Source organism: Pollachius pollachius (genome assembly GCF_949987615.1).
Source record: "Pollachius pollachius genome assembly, chromosome: 6".
NCBI lineage: Eukaryota > Metazoa > Chordata > Actinopteri > Gadiformes > Gadidae > Pollachius > Pollachius pollachius.
Window position 1 is genome coordinate 2,195,519 of NC_136939.1, and position 17,500 is coordinate 2,213,018.

At 52.1% G+C, this 17,500-nt stretch overlaps 2 protein-coding genes across 2 annotated transcripts in view; both read left to right on the forward strand.

The window, feature by feature from the left end:
* The window catches only part of ksr1a (kinase suppressor of ras 1a), a gene marked incomplete at its 3' end in the record, with an annotated part of 35,834 nt that extends 35,667 nt beyond the window's left edge, over nucleotides 1-167 (forward strand). Inside the window, exon 20 of the mRNA XM_079738691.1 lies at nucleotides 1-167. This exon is cut by the window's left edge and continues 1,409 nt beyond it.
* A 10,447-nt stretch (nucleotides 168-10,614) lies between these two features.
* LOC307077552 (uncharacterized protein) overlaps nucleotides 10,615-17,500 on the forward strand; it is a gene marked incomplete at its 3' end in the record, with an annotated part of 7,903 nt that continues 1,017 nt past the window's right edge. Inside the window, exons 1-4 of the mRNA XM_079738980.1 lie at nucleotides 10,615-10,740; nucleotides 11,486-12,163; nucleotides 13,202-13,265; nucleotides 17,126-17,500. The exon at nucleotides 17,126-17,500 is cut by the window's right edge and continues 493 nt beyond it. Of these exons, the coding sequence (XP_079595106.1) occupies nucleotides 11,494-12,163; nucleotides 13,202-13,265; nucleotides 17,126-17,500 (1,109 nt within the window). The 5' untranslated portion in view covers nucleotides 10,615-10,740; nucleotides 11,486-11,493. The remainder of the gene's footprint in view (nucleotides 10,741-11,485; nucleotides 12,164-13,201; nucleotides 13,266-17,125) is intronic.

Genomic DNA, 17,500 nt, shown 5'->3' on the forward strand with positions numbered 1-17,500 from the left:
AGATGTATATATTTCTATTTTTTGCCCGTGTACAAAATACTGTATAAAGACTGTAAATGTGTGTTTTTTTATGTTGATGTCAGAATTCATATTTTTGTATTGCATGTGACTTCCATTCTGTACGCGCTCCGTTCCTCCCTGGGGGGTCAATAAAGTGAAGCTTGTCACGTCAGACTGCGCCTGCTTCTTAAATCCCCCGACGAGCCAAACTTCCCCCACAAGCTCAGAGTTATTGGACCGTAAGTCGGCATGCAGAAGTTATTAAACTATAACTTGGTTAAGACGTGGTCGACTACGATGCCAAATACCTTACGGGAACAAAGTACAAAAGACATGCACACAGACACACATCCACCCACACACCTACACTGACACAGACAACACACACACACACACACGCACACACTTATGCTGACACACAATACACACACATCCACTAACACACTTATGCTGACAGTGTGTAAGAGATACACTCTTACACACAACAATAGCACAGAGGAAAGGCACAATAAAGATGTTTGTGTGAAATTGTAGGCCTGATGTTTGAAATCATATGCAACTCTAAAAGGAAGGCAGCAAGTCTGAAGAATATGTTTTAGAATAGGCCTGTTCTAAAACAAGTTCCCCATCCGTCTCTGGAGTGCTCCTCTGATGTTATAAAGGGTACTTGAGAGGGATTAAAGTACCCATTAGGGGGGTACAGGACAGGACTGCAGTCCTCGAAAAGTTCTAGAACCACCGTCTCGAATATGCGCTGCCACTAGTGGGAGGTGGGGAGTTCAGGAAATCGAAATGTTGTTACTGAAAAGCTGGATATTTTCACTTCAAACCAATCTAGCTATTAGTGTTTAACCAATGCTACGGTACCCGAGCGATAAGCATCCCCTCCACGGCACAATAGTGCTTTCTGTCCGCGGAGCCGACAAAGGAAAGCATGGCCACGCAGATCTGCATCTGTGAGAGACGGAGTGCTCGCCAAAGTCATGAGGCTGTCGCCTATGGTGGTTGTATATTATTGTATAGCTGATTATACTAGTGATATTTGGTCATGCAACATAATGTAATAAACAGACACATCATCCTGTAGGCTATGTTGATTATTCAATTAAAAAGTAGAAAAATACTTATTAATTACAGTTTTTGCCAATTGCTTGAACACTATAGACACATGCTTAGGCCAAAGTAACACAACTTGAAGTTTTCCTTACTACTTAAACACATGCAACCATGCCTTAAACAAAAGCGCTGCTTCGCACTTTAGTTGCAATTGTACAACACACTTGCTCCTGCACACTACACACTATTTCATACATAAGACACTTAGTTCAAAAATGAAATCCCAGCGTACAATTGGGAAAACACATCTATTTGTAATACAAAACACATTGGGTAATTGAAAATACTTAGATACACTTACTCACAAAACTGTACACCAATCAGCCAGCTACAAAAAGGCCAAAGGGCAATCGTGCACTTCCCGGGGCAGGGCGGGGAAATATATCATCGTGTGCCGCCATGCCTTCGAGGGTAACTGCACCATCATGCAAAAATAGGTCCCTACAATACCCAACATATCATCACGTTTCCTGATGCACTTCATGATGTAGCTGTACAGGACGGACCAGAGCAGCCCAGGTTTGTTGTTGTCGTGGATAAACTTAATTTCCATCGGGCTGTTTTGGTCCGGAACTGGTTCACCAACCATAGACAATTTAAAGTCGGATACGTACCCCCTTACTCGCCATTTCTAAACCCAATACAATATTTTTTTCCGGCTTGAAGATGGCGCGTATATGACCGCCAACCACATGCCCGCATGCCTTTTCTGCAGGCAATGGAACAGGCCTGCGGAGACATTGAGGTAGGATCATCCATGGATGGATTCGGCAGAGGCGAGGCGAGGATCTATAAGCCCACCCACGCACAATTGCCGTGATTTTTTGTGTTTACAGTACAGTAGGGTATTTTTGTTTTATTTTTGCTTAAACTTGATTTAATGCACTGTAATGTACTGTACTGCTATGTACAGTATTGAGTATTCGATTTTTTGGTTGTTGTGAAAACCTGCCTTCTGTGGAACTGAATAAAAACAGTGAACATGAAAGACTGCAATTTTTTATGTCAAGTAGACTAGTGTATTGCTACTGATCTGAAAGTGTAAGGATTTCTAGGTCTCGATAGCAGAGTTTCAATTTGACATAGATGTGAATGGTATATTCCCCAGTGTAATGTCCAATTTGCTTGTGTGTTGAGTTTTGACACAATGAGACAAGTTTTCCAAAACGTGTTCAAACAACGGGCAAAAACTGTATTATTAATATAATGAATATAAAATATTATTCCGTTATGGAAATCTCTTATCTGACTACGCACACGAAGGAGTTTAAAAACGGAAAGCAGCGTAGCTCCACCCCTCTGCAGATGTTGGTTTCAGGGTTGTCATGGAAACATAATTCCCGCCTATTTCGCTCTGCCTAGCAGACCGGCCAGAGCCTGTTTTCCGATTGAATTGTACCATGATATTATACTACTTCTTGTCAATTTAAAGGAGCATTCTGCGAGTCACACTTTGTCGAAATCTGGTACATTATATTTATATACATTATACGTCTCTCCTGGTGAGTCCCCTGATCAGCCAGGGAGATAAGAGGGAGACTTGCTGCTTGTGTGTCTGACGAACGCCTGTACGAAACACAGAGGTGTCGTTGTTCTAATTATTTACTTTCACAGTCTTGTCCTTCAACTGTTTTTACCAAAAACAGTGACTTTCTTGACTTGCAAAATAACGTTTTAAATTGTCCAACATCATATGTGTAATTCATGGTTGAATTGGATTGTGATCATAGGCTCTCATTAACTTAGTAGAACTGCTGGATGTGTTCATGACCTCAACTCCTAGCTTCTCACAACGAGATGCATCTGAACTCCCTATGGCTGGTTCAGACTACACGATTTCAGCCCGATTTTGCCCCGATTCGTTCGTCGCAGACAAATTTGCGAGTCGTACACGATTTTGAAAGGTCGGCGACGAGACGAGGTCCTGTAATGTGACATGCTTGCGATCTGCGATGTTTTCGTCTGCGACGTTCGAAAACCCCACGACGAAAAGTTTGGCATGTCAATCTTTTTGGGGGGAATCGCATCACGTATCCATCGTTGACACGAGGGAACCCCGCGAACAGCTGGAGCTCACGCGCAGTGTTTACCAACTGACTTCACTGCACTACGCTGAGTACACAGTGACTACTACAAAAATTAATACGATCAATAGCAAGAAGAAGAATGCTAATAAAGAAAACGAGAGAAAGTGGAACAACATAATGGAGACAACTTTGGTTGAAATGCGGCAGCAACGTCCCTGTATTTTCGACGTGTCCACAAAGGAGTTCTACGATAGGGTGAAGGGATACAGCCTGGCGAGAAATAGCCGACGCTGTTGACCTACCCGGTAAGTTTGGAGCCAACAGCTGGTGACGTGCTAATAGCTATCATAACCTTTCATAAACCTCAAACCGCCAGCATAATGCCTACTAGTGCTAGGCACTCGGGATCCATTGTTGGCGCTCTGTTGCTAGGCTACGTTGTCGCTGCGGGTACTTTGTATCGCTCGTGTCACGCGCAACGCAACTACTGTGAGGAGTTGCTGCATTGAGCAGATATAAAAACTACTGGAACCTTTATGACAAAAATGTAAAAATCATTTATGTCAGTTCTAAACCATAGATTTTCTAAGTATTGTAGCGACCCTGGTATGTGTACTAGTGAGTGACAGCGCTGTAGTCCAATCACAAGTAGGGATACTAGGTCCAGCAACATGGGGGCTTGTGATTGGGGGAGGTTGCGCAGTGTGTGTGGGTGTCTTCCTGTGCGAGCTCCGAGTAGGAGTGTGTGAAATGTGGGTGTAGAGCGATACATGTGTGCCTTGTTAAGCTGTTGTGAAGTTTGCAAAGTTCGTGGAATAAAGCCAACCGGCTGTTACACCGGATACCTGCCTCCGCTTCTGGTTTGATCGCCACACTGGTGTCAGAAGTGACTTCGGACGTTAACTAAGGATCCGGTCGGGAGCTAGCCTAGCCACAGCAGAAGATTAGCCATCTCGCTAGCTGCACGTTATGGAGGACTTCGGCGGGACAAGAGTGAAGGAGGAGAGGAGAGACGTGGAGGAAGGAGCCTACGGTTGGTCGGGAACCGCCAGCGGGTACGAGAGAGCTGCACGTGAGGCGAAGGAGAGCCGGAGAGAGACGGTGGTGGAAATAGCTCACGAGTCGAGCATGACGCCGTCTTTCACGCGGCGCAGCAACCCTCTCTCTACCGGAGAGAGAGAACAGCGCGAGGTAAACAGCGTTCATCTTCCCGCTTCTGTTACCTCCGTTAAAACACCCAAGTACTCTGGCAGGTCAGACTGGGAGGCTTTTCATGCACAATTTGAGTTGTTAGCTCATGCAGTGGGGTGGTCGACAGAAGCTAAAGCCCTACAGCTAGCACTCTGCCTCACTGACGAAGCGCTGACTTGTCTCCTTCTGCTCACCCCCGAAGACAGACACTGTTACACGGCTTTAGTAGGGGCCCTACAGAGGCGTTTTGGACAATGTTTACAACCAGAGCTCCTTCGTAATGAACTAAATAATCGATGCAGAAGGACCGGGGAGCCGTTACGTGTACTGGCCAACGACATAGAGAGTCTGACCAGGCGGGCTTACGCACACATGCCACCGGGGGTACAGAGCGAACTAGCCCGTGACCAGTTCATCCGAGCCCTTTTCCCCTCTGAACTGCGGGTTCAGGTTCAGCTGCAGCACCCACGGACCTTACAGTCAGCCTTGGAGATGGCTGCAGAGAGGGAGATCGTATGGGGAGTAGCTGCAGGGAGCAGCGTAAAAGAAAGCCCGCTGTCGGTGAGGACGGCAGCCGGGGGCCCCACAGTGGAGGAGAAACCGGCCTGGGCGGCTGAAATGACCGAACTGATCAGAGCTATGTCACTACAGCCCGTACGACGGCCGCGGCCAGGGCCCAGAGTCTGCTGGGAGTGTGGACAGCCAGGGCATTTGGCTAGAGAGTGCCCTAAACAGCGCCCGGCTCAGGGAAACGGCTCCGGGTCCGCGTAGAGGGGAATATGCGGACTCCACCCCCTTCCCCTACCTCCCAGCCAGCCTCCACAGCAGACGATGACACCAGCTTGGTACCTGACATCTTAGTGGGGCGTGCCTCGGTGGGTGAGTCGTGCTATATTTCAGTCACTGTGGAGGGTGTACCATGTCTGGCTCTAGTAGACTCTGGGGCGACAGTTTCCTTGGTGAGACCTGATGTGGTGCCTGGGGGGACCCAGTTGGAGCCGACCGCCAAGTGGCTGCGCACCGTCACCGGGGAACTAGCTCCCCTGACAGGAAAAAGCAGGTTTTCAGTGACTATAGGGGGGTGGGCGGTACGTCACCTGCTATGGATAGCTGCCGTTCAGGAACCCTGTATTCTGGGTTTGGACTTTCTAAAAGCTACAGGATGTGTCCTGGATTTTGGGAGGGGCCTGGTGAGTTTCCGAGGGGGACCAGTCGTCACTATGTTGCCCATAGACACCCTTGTCACACCCCCTGTCAGACTTTTCACACCGGCTGGTGAATCAATAGGGGCAGCTCTCAACATCACCCCGGCCGCGTCCCTCCCTCCTGCCACTCCCACTCGGAGTGTCGGCCCCTCTCTCACCTCGACCCCCCCATCAGGTGCGACCCCCCCCCTCTCACCTTCTCCCCCTCTTCTTACAAAAGCCTCACAGCTGCAGCCCAGAGGAACGGTGGAGGCTGGAGTCAACAGCACCCCTTCAGGGACCACGTCCACCGTACACGCGACCACGTCCCGGTCACTTTCGACCAATACAGAGAGAGAGGGGGAAATATCGGCTGTGAGAGATATATGGAGGAAGAACTGTGGCGGCCTGGACCCTCAACAGCAGGAGGAGCTGTGGCAGCTGTTACTAGAATTCAAAGACAGCTTTGCCATGAGCGACGAGGAGGTGGGGTTGACTCACCTAGTACATCACGACATCGACACGGGGGACGCACGCCCCATCAAGTGCCGGCCTCGCCGCCTCCCCCTGGCTCGTCAAGAGGCTTGCGATGAGGCAGTTCGTAACCTACTGCAGGCAGGCATCATCGAGCCCTCAGACAGCCCCTGGGCCGCCGCCGTTGTCATGGTCCCCAAGAAGGTGAGCGGTTGGAGGCTCTGTCTGGACTACCGGCCGGTGAACGGGATAACCCGGAAAGACTCCTACCCCCTGCCGCGCATAGACGAGTCTCTGGACCTGGTCTCCGGGTCCTCTTGGTTCTCCTCCTTGGACCTCCGCAGCGGCTATTACCAGGTTCCCCTCTCCCCGGAGGCAAGACCCAAAACAGCGTTTTGCACAGGGCGGGGGCTGTGGCAGTTCAAGGTCCTTAGTTTTGGCCTTTGTAATGCCCCGGCCACCTTCGCGAGGTTGATGGACAGGGTGCTGGCCGGGGTCCCCCGGCAACAGTGCCTGGTATACCTCGACGACATCCTGGCTCATGGAAGTTCCTTCGAGACAGCTCTGGGAGCCCTGCGTCAAGTGCTGGAGAGGATAAGGACTGCTGGCCTTAAGCTTCACCCAGAAAAGTGCCACTTCATGCAGCGAGAGGTAACCTTTTTGGGTCACAAGGTGGGAGAGGAGGGCATTGGCACTCTGGGGAACAAGGTGCAGGCTGTCACCGGTTGGCCAGCACCCACCAACCAGAAGCAGCTGAAGAGCTTCTTGGGCCTAGCCTCGTACTACAGGAGGTTCGTACGGGGCTTCTCCTGCACCGCTGCCCCCCTGTTTCAGCTGCTACAAAAAGACTGCGACTTTCTCTGGACCGAGCAGTGTCAGGAGGCCTTCACCAGCCTTCAACGGGCTCTGAGCGAAGCCCCGGTTCTTGCCCCAGCTGATCCCTCCTTGCCATTCCTCTTGGATACGGACGCTAGTGGCTCGGGGGTGGGTGGTGTGCTGTCCCAGACTGGCCCCGATGGGGAACGGGTGGTGGCATATTTCAGCCGAGCGTTCAACAAGGCTGAAAGGCGCTACTGTGTCACCCGCAGGGAGCTCTTGGCTGTAGTGCTGTCCATCAGGCATTTCAAGTACTATCTGTGCGGCCCACTGTTCAGAGTGAGGACAGACCACGCGGCTCTCCAGTGGCTCATGACATTCAAAGAGCCAGAGGGACAGGTCGCCAGGTGGATAGAAGAGCTCCAGGCTTTCAACTTCACCGTGGAGCATCGGCCGGGGGCCCGCCACACCAACGCCGATGCCCTGTCACGTCGCCCGTGTGCCGCGGTGGGGTGCCAGTATTGCGAGCGGAGAGAGACTCGTGAGAGAGAACTGCAGGAGGAAAACGGGGGCTGTGCCGCTGTGCGTCGGGTAGAAGAACTCATCTGCCGCGAGCTGCAGATGGTCGACCCAGCTGAATGGAGGCAGCAACAGGAGCAGGACCCCGACCTTAAACCTGTGCTACAGTGGGTGGAGGCTCAGCAGCGGCCACCATGGGAGGAAGTGGCAAGGTTCTCAGCAATAACCAAGGGGCTGTGGGCCAAATTCAGGGCTCTGCGGCTGTGTCAGGGGGTACTACAGCGGGCGTGGTCACAACCAGCAACAGGAGAACAGAGATGGCAGGTCGTGGTCCCCCATGGCCTGCAAGAGGCAGTGTTGGAGGCCATGCATGGAGCTGCAGGTTCGGGGCACTTTGGGGTGACTAAGACACTTAGACGCCTTCGCCAGAGCTTCTACTGGGGCCAGTGTCGGCGGGACGTAGAGGACTTCTGCCGCCGCTGCGATGCCTGTACAGCACGTAAGGGTCCCCCCGGTCGTTCTCATGCCCCGCTCCAGCAGCATACAGTGGGAGCCCCCATGGAGAGGGTGGCGGTGGATGTAGTAGGGCCGCTGCCTCGCTCCGACAAGGGTAACCGCTATGTACTCACGGCCATCGACTACTTCACTAAATGGCCCGAAGCTTACGCTATTCCCGATCAGGAGGCAGTGACGGTGGCCGATGCGCTAGTGGCAGGCATGTTCAGCCGTTTTGGAGTGCCGGAGACCATTCACAGCGACCAGGGGAGGAATTTTGAGTCCCGGGTTTTTGCCTCTATGTGTGAGCGCCTAGGGATGCACAAAACCCGCACCACGCCCTTGCACCCTCAGAGCGATGGCTTAGTGGAGCGGTTTCATCGCACGTTGGGCCAGCAGCTGGCCATCATCACGTCACAGCACCAGCGAGATTGGGACGACCACCTACCCCTGGTGCTCATGGCTTGCCGCTCTGCCATGCAGGAAACCACCTCCTGTACGCCCTCTCTTCTCATGCTGGGGAGAGAGCTCCGTACCCCTGCCGAGCTGTCGTTTGGCCGTCCACCAGACTCCCCAGAGGCCCCCCCAGGTCCAGAGTATGCCAGGAGGCTGCAGGACCGCCTGGATTTGGCCCACGCTTTTGCCCGGAAACAGCAGCAGCAAGCTGGGCTGAGGCAGAAGCGTAATTATGACGTGAGGACCCGAGGGAGACATTTTCGGGCTGGGGAACTGGTCTGGGTCTTCAGCCCTCAGAGGAAAAAGGGGCGGTGCCCTAAGCTTGAGAGCCAGTGGGTGGGCCCTTGCAAGATACTGGAGAGATGGGGAGAGGTGGTGTACAGGGTGCAGCTCCCCGGCAGGGGGAGGAGGGTGGCGCTTCATCGAGACCGGTTGGCCCCGTACCGTGGGGGCTCACAGGGGCAAGCAGAGGGGACACCAGCCTTGCCTATTCAGCCTCCCACGTCTCATCCAAATGGCGACGCCTCCATTTCCCGGCCTGGGACGCCAGGACCCCCACCCCCAACTCCGCCAGAGCTCACTCTGAGGCCCCCGTCAGGCCCAGACCCAGCTGAACCACCCCCCTCACCGTCACAGTCCCCTCCTCACGGGGAGAGCAACTCAGCCCCTGGTCCAGGTGCTCCAGCCCAGGAAGGAGGGCGGCCCTGCCGTCAGAGGAGACCCCCGGGGCGTTACAGGGACTTTGTAGACACTCTCTGGGAAGAGGAGTAGTTAGGAGTGAGACCCGAGTTCTTAGAAGGGCAAGAATGCGCCCTGGGCTCACTGGAAGTGATGGCAGTCTGCCCAGATCTTCCTAGTTAGTAAAAGAAATGTTGGACATTAAAAAAAAAAAAAAAAAACATGCACAATTTGAGTTGTTTCATGCTCATGTATTTTTCTGTTCTGTAGTCGCTGTTAGTCTCCTCGAGGGCGAGGATCTTTGTGGTGGGGGGGTAGTGTAGCGACCCTGGTATGTGTACTAGTGAGTGACAGCGCTGTAGTCCAATCACAAGTAGGGATACTAGGTCCAGCAACATGGGGGCTTGTGATTGGGGGAGGTTGCGCAGTGTGTGTGGGTGTCTTCCTGTGCGAGCTCCGAGTAGGAGTGTGTGAAATGTGGGTGTAGAGCGATACATGTGTGCCTTGTTAAGCTGTTGTGAAGTTTGCAAAGTTCGTGGAATAAAGCCAACCGGCTGTTACACCGGATACCTGCCTCCGCTTCTGGTTTGATCGCCACAGTATCTTGCAAACGTGAATGATACAAAGTAGAGAGCATCGCACCCTCGAATCTTGTAGTGTGGCCAGTCTTCCGGCGAGACAAGGCCCGATTTCCTGGCTCTGTGATCGTATAGTGTGACATGTTACATCGTGGAGGAATATCTGAGAGTCGTGTAGTCTGAACCAGCCATAGGTATAGCCATAAGTTTCTATGCATTCAATCATCTGCTAAATGGCCGAATTGTAAAATAAAACTAAGCAGTATTTTCAATTTCAAGCCCTTGAGAGATGCCTGATACCATGACTAATAACATTCATTGGGAGAATGGAAACGTCAGGTGTGTGTGTGTGTGTGTGTGCGTGTGCGTGTGTGTGGGTGTGTGTGTGTTTGTGTGTGTGTGTGTGTGTGAAGGTTGTACCTGGGAGGGGGCAGTGCATGAAGACGCGTGTGGGTGTGTGTGTGTGTGCGTGCGTGTGTGTCTGTGTGCACGTACGAAGGGGAGATAAGCAACAATGGCCGTTGTGTTAAGATGAGTGCTTTCTCACATCCAGAAAGCTTGTGGTTTCCGACCACAAACCCATCATCAGTACGTGACACTTGGAACTGAACAAACGCTTAAAGAATATATATTTTACAGATTGTATATAGTTATAGGGTTCTTAATACAGTTTGAAGAATACTCCCGGCCTACCTAAACTACACCTACTCTCCCTGCTTGACTTTAAAATCAGATCACAAGCGAAATGATCCAGGATATTCCAATTAGAATATCATCATTTATCATTTCTCCGTTAGCGTCACAGCAGAGCTACAGCTGGCCCTCCCGCGGTATTTTAAGACCGAAGAGCGCAACAACGATGACCACTTCCTGCTAGGTGTGGGGAGTGAATAGAGAACCGAAAGTGGGAAGAGGAAGTGACGTTGTTAATGGGTGTCACGATGCCTTGTCTCTCACAAGGGCTGAGCTTGTCAGCCGGGTTCTAGTCCTCTGCGTGATCGTCTCGTAGCCGAGGTGAGTCAAACCCCTTCCATCCTCCAGTTGTACTGTTTGATCTGTTAACTCTGAGACCGTTTGAGAGTTGAATCAGTGAACCAGAGTGAGAACCAGAGGAGACTAGTTCTTATCCACGACCTCTCCGCTCAGACGTAGGGCAGAGGAGAAGGTGTTCTCCTGGGATGACTTGTGTTGTGATGTGATGTGAAGGTATTTCGGATAAATTTTTGTCTGTCTCTAGCGGCGGCCTTGACCTAAACGGTGAAGCTCAGGGCCATCACTGTATTAGGCTCTGGTTTATACGCTACAAAACAACCCTGGTCAGAGAATGATGGATACGTATGTTTTTAATGTTGAAAATGTTTTCTAAATCCTTAGCATCCTCTATGAGTAAACCTGGCTTAACTGGTAGAATATTTAATCACAAACATATATGATACTCAGAATCACTGAGTATTCGGAACAAGACCATCAAATCAGGTTCTAGTGATGGGTGGATGACTTTAATGTTCAGGGCTGCCGTGTGTCGTATCCGCATTCTCGTAACATATATATGTTCTTGTCATATTTGTGTTTGTCCTGCGATCCGGTCTCACAGGTCCAACAGGTGGACAACCTCAATGACACCTACCAGAATAAATAAGTGTGGGTGGGAGATGAGATGTTACCCGAAATGTTGAACGTGGATGTTATCTCCGTGGAGACGTATTGATGGTTCTGTCCTAGAGAGAGCGCTATAGTGAATTATATAGAGTTATTTAGTTGATTTTTATAAATAGTTGATTGGTGTAAATCTTTCTTTACATCGAAATAGTCGGTTCGAAATCGTATTGTGAGGTCCGATTCCCGCCCGTAAACTGGCGGCGAAAATGGTGCTGGGACATTTTTGCGATTGGGCGTGTGTCAGAACCTTCACTACCAACTGTCCTCAAACCCTCTTCCTCCCTCTGTTCAGCCGGCACCATGAAGAGCTCCTCGTCCCTCCTCCTCGTCCTCACCCTGCTCTCTCTGTTGGCGGGCGTCCCCGCCAGCGACCCAAAAGCCTCCATCAAGGCTTCGGGCTCCTCCCCCTCGAACTCGTCGATCGAGGAAGCTCCTTCCCTCTTGAGCGTGACCCCAGACTTCCCCGGCTTCTCCCCGATTCTGGAGAACAGCACTAACGACGCCCCGACCACGCCCCCCGGCCCGGTGTCGCCCTCTCATGCCCCCCCCATCATTGCCGCCCCCAACACCACCAAGGCCAAGCCCACCCCTACCACCACCACCGCCAAACCCACCACCACCACCACCACCACCGCCAAACCCACCACCAACGCCCCCATCCCCGCCACCACGGTGCACTGCATTGTCACCCGGATGGAGTGGCGCGTGGTGCTGATGGTGGCGGGCGTGCTGATGGTGGCGTGCGTGGGGCTGCTGGTCACCACGGCCCTGCTGACCTGGAAGCTCTGCCAGCGGCGGCGGGAGGCGGAGCCTGACAGCGACCTCATCAGCAACTCTGAGTTCTGGGTGGGCAGCGCGCAGCGCAACAAGGCCAAGCGCACGCAGCGACCCCCCGCCAACGACACCTGCCTGCTGCTCGGACTCCTGGAGACGAAGGAGGGGCAGCAGGGGGGAGGGACGGGCGACGGGGGTGACAGGGGGGAGGGGGGGGAGGGAGGGGAGGGGGGGGAGGGAGGGGGGGCGGACGAGGAGCAGGAGGGGAAGGGAGGAGAGGGGGAGGCGGACGCGGAGGCGAACGGGACGGCCGTCGTCCTGGCCCCAGATGGGGGTCCCAGTGAGCCTGGAGCCCCCACGGACCCCTGCCCTGGGGAGGGGTCCGGGGATGCGGTGTAGAGCCAGGGGTTTGTGTATGCACACAAAACCCGAGTTCAAAACAAACACACACACACACACACACAAGCACACACACACACACACACCGCCTGCATACAAAGCCACTTCCTGCCGACGTGGTTGGCAGGAGGTGGGTGCGCCTGGCCCGCTGGCCTGAGGCTGCGTTCAGGAGACGGTCAAACTTGACGCTGCTGCCGGGGACCGGCCTCCAGACCTCCGTTGTTCTTTGTTCTGGGTCTGGGGGAGAAGCGCCCCCCATGCCGGGTCCATCATGTTCCTTTGTGGAAAATGTTTTGTTTTCTTTTAAATAAATGTGTAAATAAATGAATAACAAACGGAAAACGAGAAGTTACGCAAATGATTATTCCCCGAAACGAGTATGATTATTATTCATGAGCCGATTCATGTAGCCGGTGTGTGTATGCGTGTGTGTGTGTGTGTGTGTGTGCGCGTGTGTGTGTGTGGGGGGGGGAAGGGGGGTTGCGTGTGTGTGTGTCCGTGTGTGTGTGTGTCCGTGTGTGTGTGTGCATGTGTGTTTGTAGGTGAAGGGGGACATTGCGAGACACAGGAAAGAGAGATTATGAGGCCCTGAACAGCCGGTAGGAACACGATGATGAGTTGGAGGAAGTGGTTCTTTAGTGAGCGCTCGCGGTTCCGCTGCTTGAGGAACTGACCCAGACAAAGAGCCTTTCATTAGGGTGTGTTTGTGTGTGTTTGTTTGTTTGGGCCCAGGTCTCTCTCCTGAGTGTGGTTGAGTGTGTGTGCGTGCGTGTGTGTGTTTGTGCCCTTGTCCCTCTCCCTGTGTGAGTGTATGTGTTTGTTTGTGTGTGCCCAGGAGTTTTTGTGTGCGTGTTGCGCCTGAAGTCTCCACCACACCTCCTCCACCACTTTCTACATCAGTGAATGTGTGTGTGTGTGTGTGTGTGTGTGTGTGTGTATATGTGTGTGTGTGCCTGTACCTGTGTGTGTGTGTGTGCCTGTACCTGTGTGTGTGTGTGTGTGCCTGTACCTGTGTGTGTGTGTCTGTGCCTGTACCTGTGTGTGTTTGTGTGTGTGTGTGTGTGTACCTTTGTGTGTGTGTGATCTGACTACAGAGCTTGTTTCGGAAACAAAAACAAAGGGCACGTTTTTTTAATGAAGGGTTGTTTGATTGTTTATTTGTATGTCGAGACAGCTGATGTTCTGACTGCTGCAGCTGGAGGCTGTTGTGTGATCCTATATATAATATATAATACATCATCTATATAACTCATAATATATACACATGATATATAACTCAGAACTTCTAAAGTATAAAATATTATTGTATTACATCGTTGTTGTTGTTGTTGTTGTTGTTGTTGATTTGCAAAGCATTTATGGTAATGATGTTGCATATTTTGAGACCCTAGTTCTCAGCTGCTGGAAATGGCACGCACATCAATACTACAAACATGCTACACAGCCATGCTACAGACCCATGCAGCACAGCCGCAGCATAGCTGTGTAGCATGCCACACAGCTATGCTACACTGCCATTGCTACACTGCAATGCTACACCACCGTGCTACACAGCATTAACACCATGCTACACAGCCATGCTACCCAGCTATGCTAGCCAGCCCTGCTCCAGCCTCCGTCTCCCGCGCTACAGCGCTGCAGAGGGAGCTGCGCTGCAGCGCCACGCTGTAACCCTTCAAAACCTACGACACTGAATACAGCACTCCTCATCCAATCAGAGGGCTGGTACCAGGCAGCAGACCAGGGTCTGCCCGTTTAGAAGGGTAAAGTCCTTTCAGCTCACCCGGGGAAAACAACCCACATCCTGCCCACGTTGCTCGGACAGGAACTCATAAAGAGGGCTTATTATTGAGATGAGGGGGGGGGAACACCTGCTTCCAGGGGTTATTGTTCTGCTAGAAGCTTCTCGTAACTCCTTCAGTGTTATCTGCTCTTCATCTCTCTCTCTCTCTCTCTCTCTCTCTCACTCTCTCTCTCTCTCTCCTGGCTCCATCTCTCCCTCTCTCTGACTCACCCTCCCTCCCTGTCAATCTCTCTCTCTCGCTCACTCTCTCTCCCTCCCTCTCTCTCTTTCCTATTAGGCAGCCATCCCATGCCTCCTCTGCACCCCTCTCTCCCCTAACACACACACACACACACACACACACACACACACACACACACACACACACACACACCCCAGTTCCCCTCTGCCCAGGACCGGGCAGCCTGCAGTGAGTGATGGAGTCGTGCTGCACGGTCGCACGTTGAGACATCAGCAGATCAACAGAGCAGATCTACAGAGCAGATCTACAGAGCAGATCTACAGAGCAGATCTACAGAGCAACCGGCGGAACGGAGGAGAGGACACTCTGAGGTCCGACCCCATCTCTCTGGCTCCGGCCCAGACGGGAGCTACAGAGTTACAGACCCGGGAGTACAGACCCCAGATCAGCCGCCCGTTCTCCTCACGCCCGGGGCTTCAAAAGAGCAGAGGAGCCACTGAGAAGGAGGGAGAGAGAGAGAGAGAGAGAGAGAGAGAGGAGAGCGGACTGGCATGATAAGATGAGGAGGTGAGTGGGTTCTGCGGAGCTTCTGGAGTCGTTTTGCTTCAACCTGTGTCGCGTTGCGAACAATCTCACGTGCCGTGTGACACATGGAGTTTGAGACTGCGGATGTTTTCAGTGTGAGCGTATGTGTGTGTTGGGGAAGGTGGTTTGTGTGTGTGTGTGTGTGTGCATGCTTCTGCGCGTGCATGTGTGTTTACATGCGTTTGTGTGTGTGTGCGTGCCTCTGTGTGCATATGTGTGTGTCTGTGTGTGTGTGTACCTGCGTTTGTGTGTGTCTCTGTGTGACGTGTGTGTGGGTGCATGTGTCTGTGTGCCTGCATGTGCTTATGTGTATGTACATGCACACATATGTGTGTATGTGTGTTTTTGTGCCTGCATGTGTGTGTGGTTACATGCGTTTGTTTTTGTGGGTGTGTGCATGTGCCTGCCTGCGTGTGCGTGTGTGTTCCTGCGTGTGCGTGTGTGTTCCTGCGTGTGCGTGTTTGTGTGTGTCAGCCACTGAGCTAGTTATTCTCCTCAGGAAGCTGCGACCATGCTGATTACCATGACAATGAGGACCCTAACCAGATAACCATCCCATAATACATTAGCTGCATGACTAAACACTATCCTCCCCTAACCTCACTTAGTACTTATTCAGCAAAATTTCCAACTGTTGATAATGTGGAAGCATTAATTTGCCAACATTTAAATTTAAATGTCATCTATAAATCAGCATCATACTTTTAGTTATGAATATAGAAATGTATAATAGTGTAATGATGAGGGGTGATGAAGGATGCTCTGTCCTTTACTGCATGACTGAAGTCTGGCTCACAGAGAAATCTGCATAGGGACGTACACAAGTATGAGAGAGAGAGAGAGAGAGAGAGAGAGACAGAGAGACAGAGAGAGAGAGAGAGAGAGAGAGAGAGAGAGAGAGAGAGAGAGAGAAGGTTTATGAAGGTAAGACTCATTCTGTGGCCCAGTTCCTGGAAATAGTTTGACTCACTTTTACTGATAATTATTATTTAATTTCCTTTTTCACCCTTTTGTAGTATTTTGTTGCTTTATAAATAGCCAAATTAATGTTAATTTTCCATTTCATTAAAGCCCTTTTAAATGTATTGAGAAAGAGACAGACATAGAGAAAAAGAGAGAGAGAGAGCGAGAGAGAGAGAGAGAGAGAGAGAGTTAGAGAGAGAGAGAGTTAGAGAGGGACATAGACAGAGGAAGAGGGAGAGAGAGAGAGAGAGATGTTGATAGATAGTAAGAGTGAGAGAGAAAGAGATAGAGAGAGACAGACAGAGGGCAATAGAGACAGAGGGAGAGAGGGATAAACGGGTGAGTCAGGTTGACTGATTGATCTATATAATTAGGTGTTAATGCAAGCACTGTGAAACTTGACTTGTATGTGTGTGTGTGTGTGTGTGTGTGTGTGTGTGTGTATGTGTGTGCGTGTGTGTGTGTGTAAATGTGTGTGTGTGTGTGCGTGTACCTGTCTGTGTGTGTGTGTATATGTATGTGTGTGTGTGTTTGTGTGTGCACGTGTAGATATATGTATGTGCGTGCGTCAGAGTACAACAATTCATTTGGCCATAAATAGACACAACACAGCCCTTCTAAATCGGTTAAACTCCCTCTTATTCTTTCTTTACCCCTCTCTCTCTCTCTCTCTCTCTCTCTCTCTCTCTCCCTCTTTCTCTCTCTCTCTCCCTCTTTCTCCCTTCCCCCCTCTCTCTCTCTCTCTCTTTCTCTCTCTCTCCCTCTCTCTCCCTCTCTCTCTCTCTCCCTCTCTCTCTCTCTCTCTCTCTCTCTCCCTCCCTTCCCTCCTCTCTCTCTCTCTCTCTCTCTCCCTTCCCTCCTCTCTCTCTCTCTCTCCCTCTCTCTCTTTCTCTCTTTCTCTCTCTCTCTCCCTTCCCTCCTCTCTCTCCCTTCCCTCCTCTCTGTCTCTCTCTCTCTCTCTCTCTCCCTTCCCTCCTCTCTCTCTCTCTCTCTCCCTCTCTCTCCCTCTCTGCAGTATCTCAGCTCCACCTGCAGTCAGAAAGCCATTTCTCCTTTTCACGTCCTCCTCCTCTCTGTGTCTGCATCCCCTCAGAGGAGCTCGGCTCGGTTCCTCTTTATCCTCTCTCAAAGGAGCCCCCCCCGCCTGCCGCCCGGTTCGTCCTGTCACCTCAAAGAGAGGTCCCTGCCTCACCCCGTCCTGTGTTGTGCTTTTGTCCCGTCTCCAGCTCCGTACCGCACAGGTCCTCGGCGCTGCCACGCCTCCTCCCGCACCTCCTGCTGCACCTCCTCCTCCTACCGGGGGAGGAGGGGGGGGGGGGGGTCCGGGCGGTCTGCCCCTCCGTGTGCTCCTGCGCCCCGGGCCACCGGGAGGTGGACTGCTCGGGGAAGGGCCTGAAGCGCCTGCCCCACGGCCTGCAGCCCAACCTGCGCTCCCTCAACCTGTCCCACAACCGGCTGCACCACCTGGACGGCCAGCTGGGCGGCTACGCCCACCTGCGGGTGCTGGACCTGTCCCACAACCGGCTGCCCCAGCTGCCGGCGGACCTGCCGCGCTCGCTGTGGCAGCTCCGCGCCTCCTCCAACCGCCTGCGCTTGCTGGA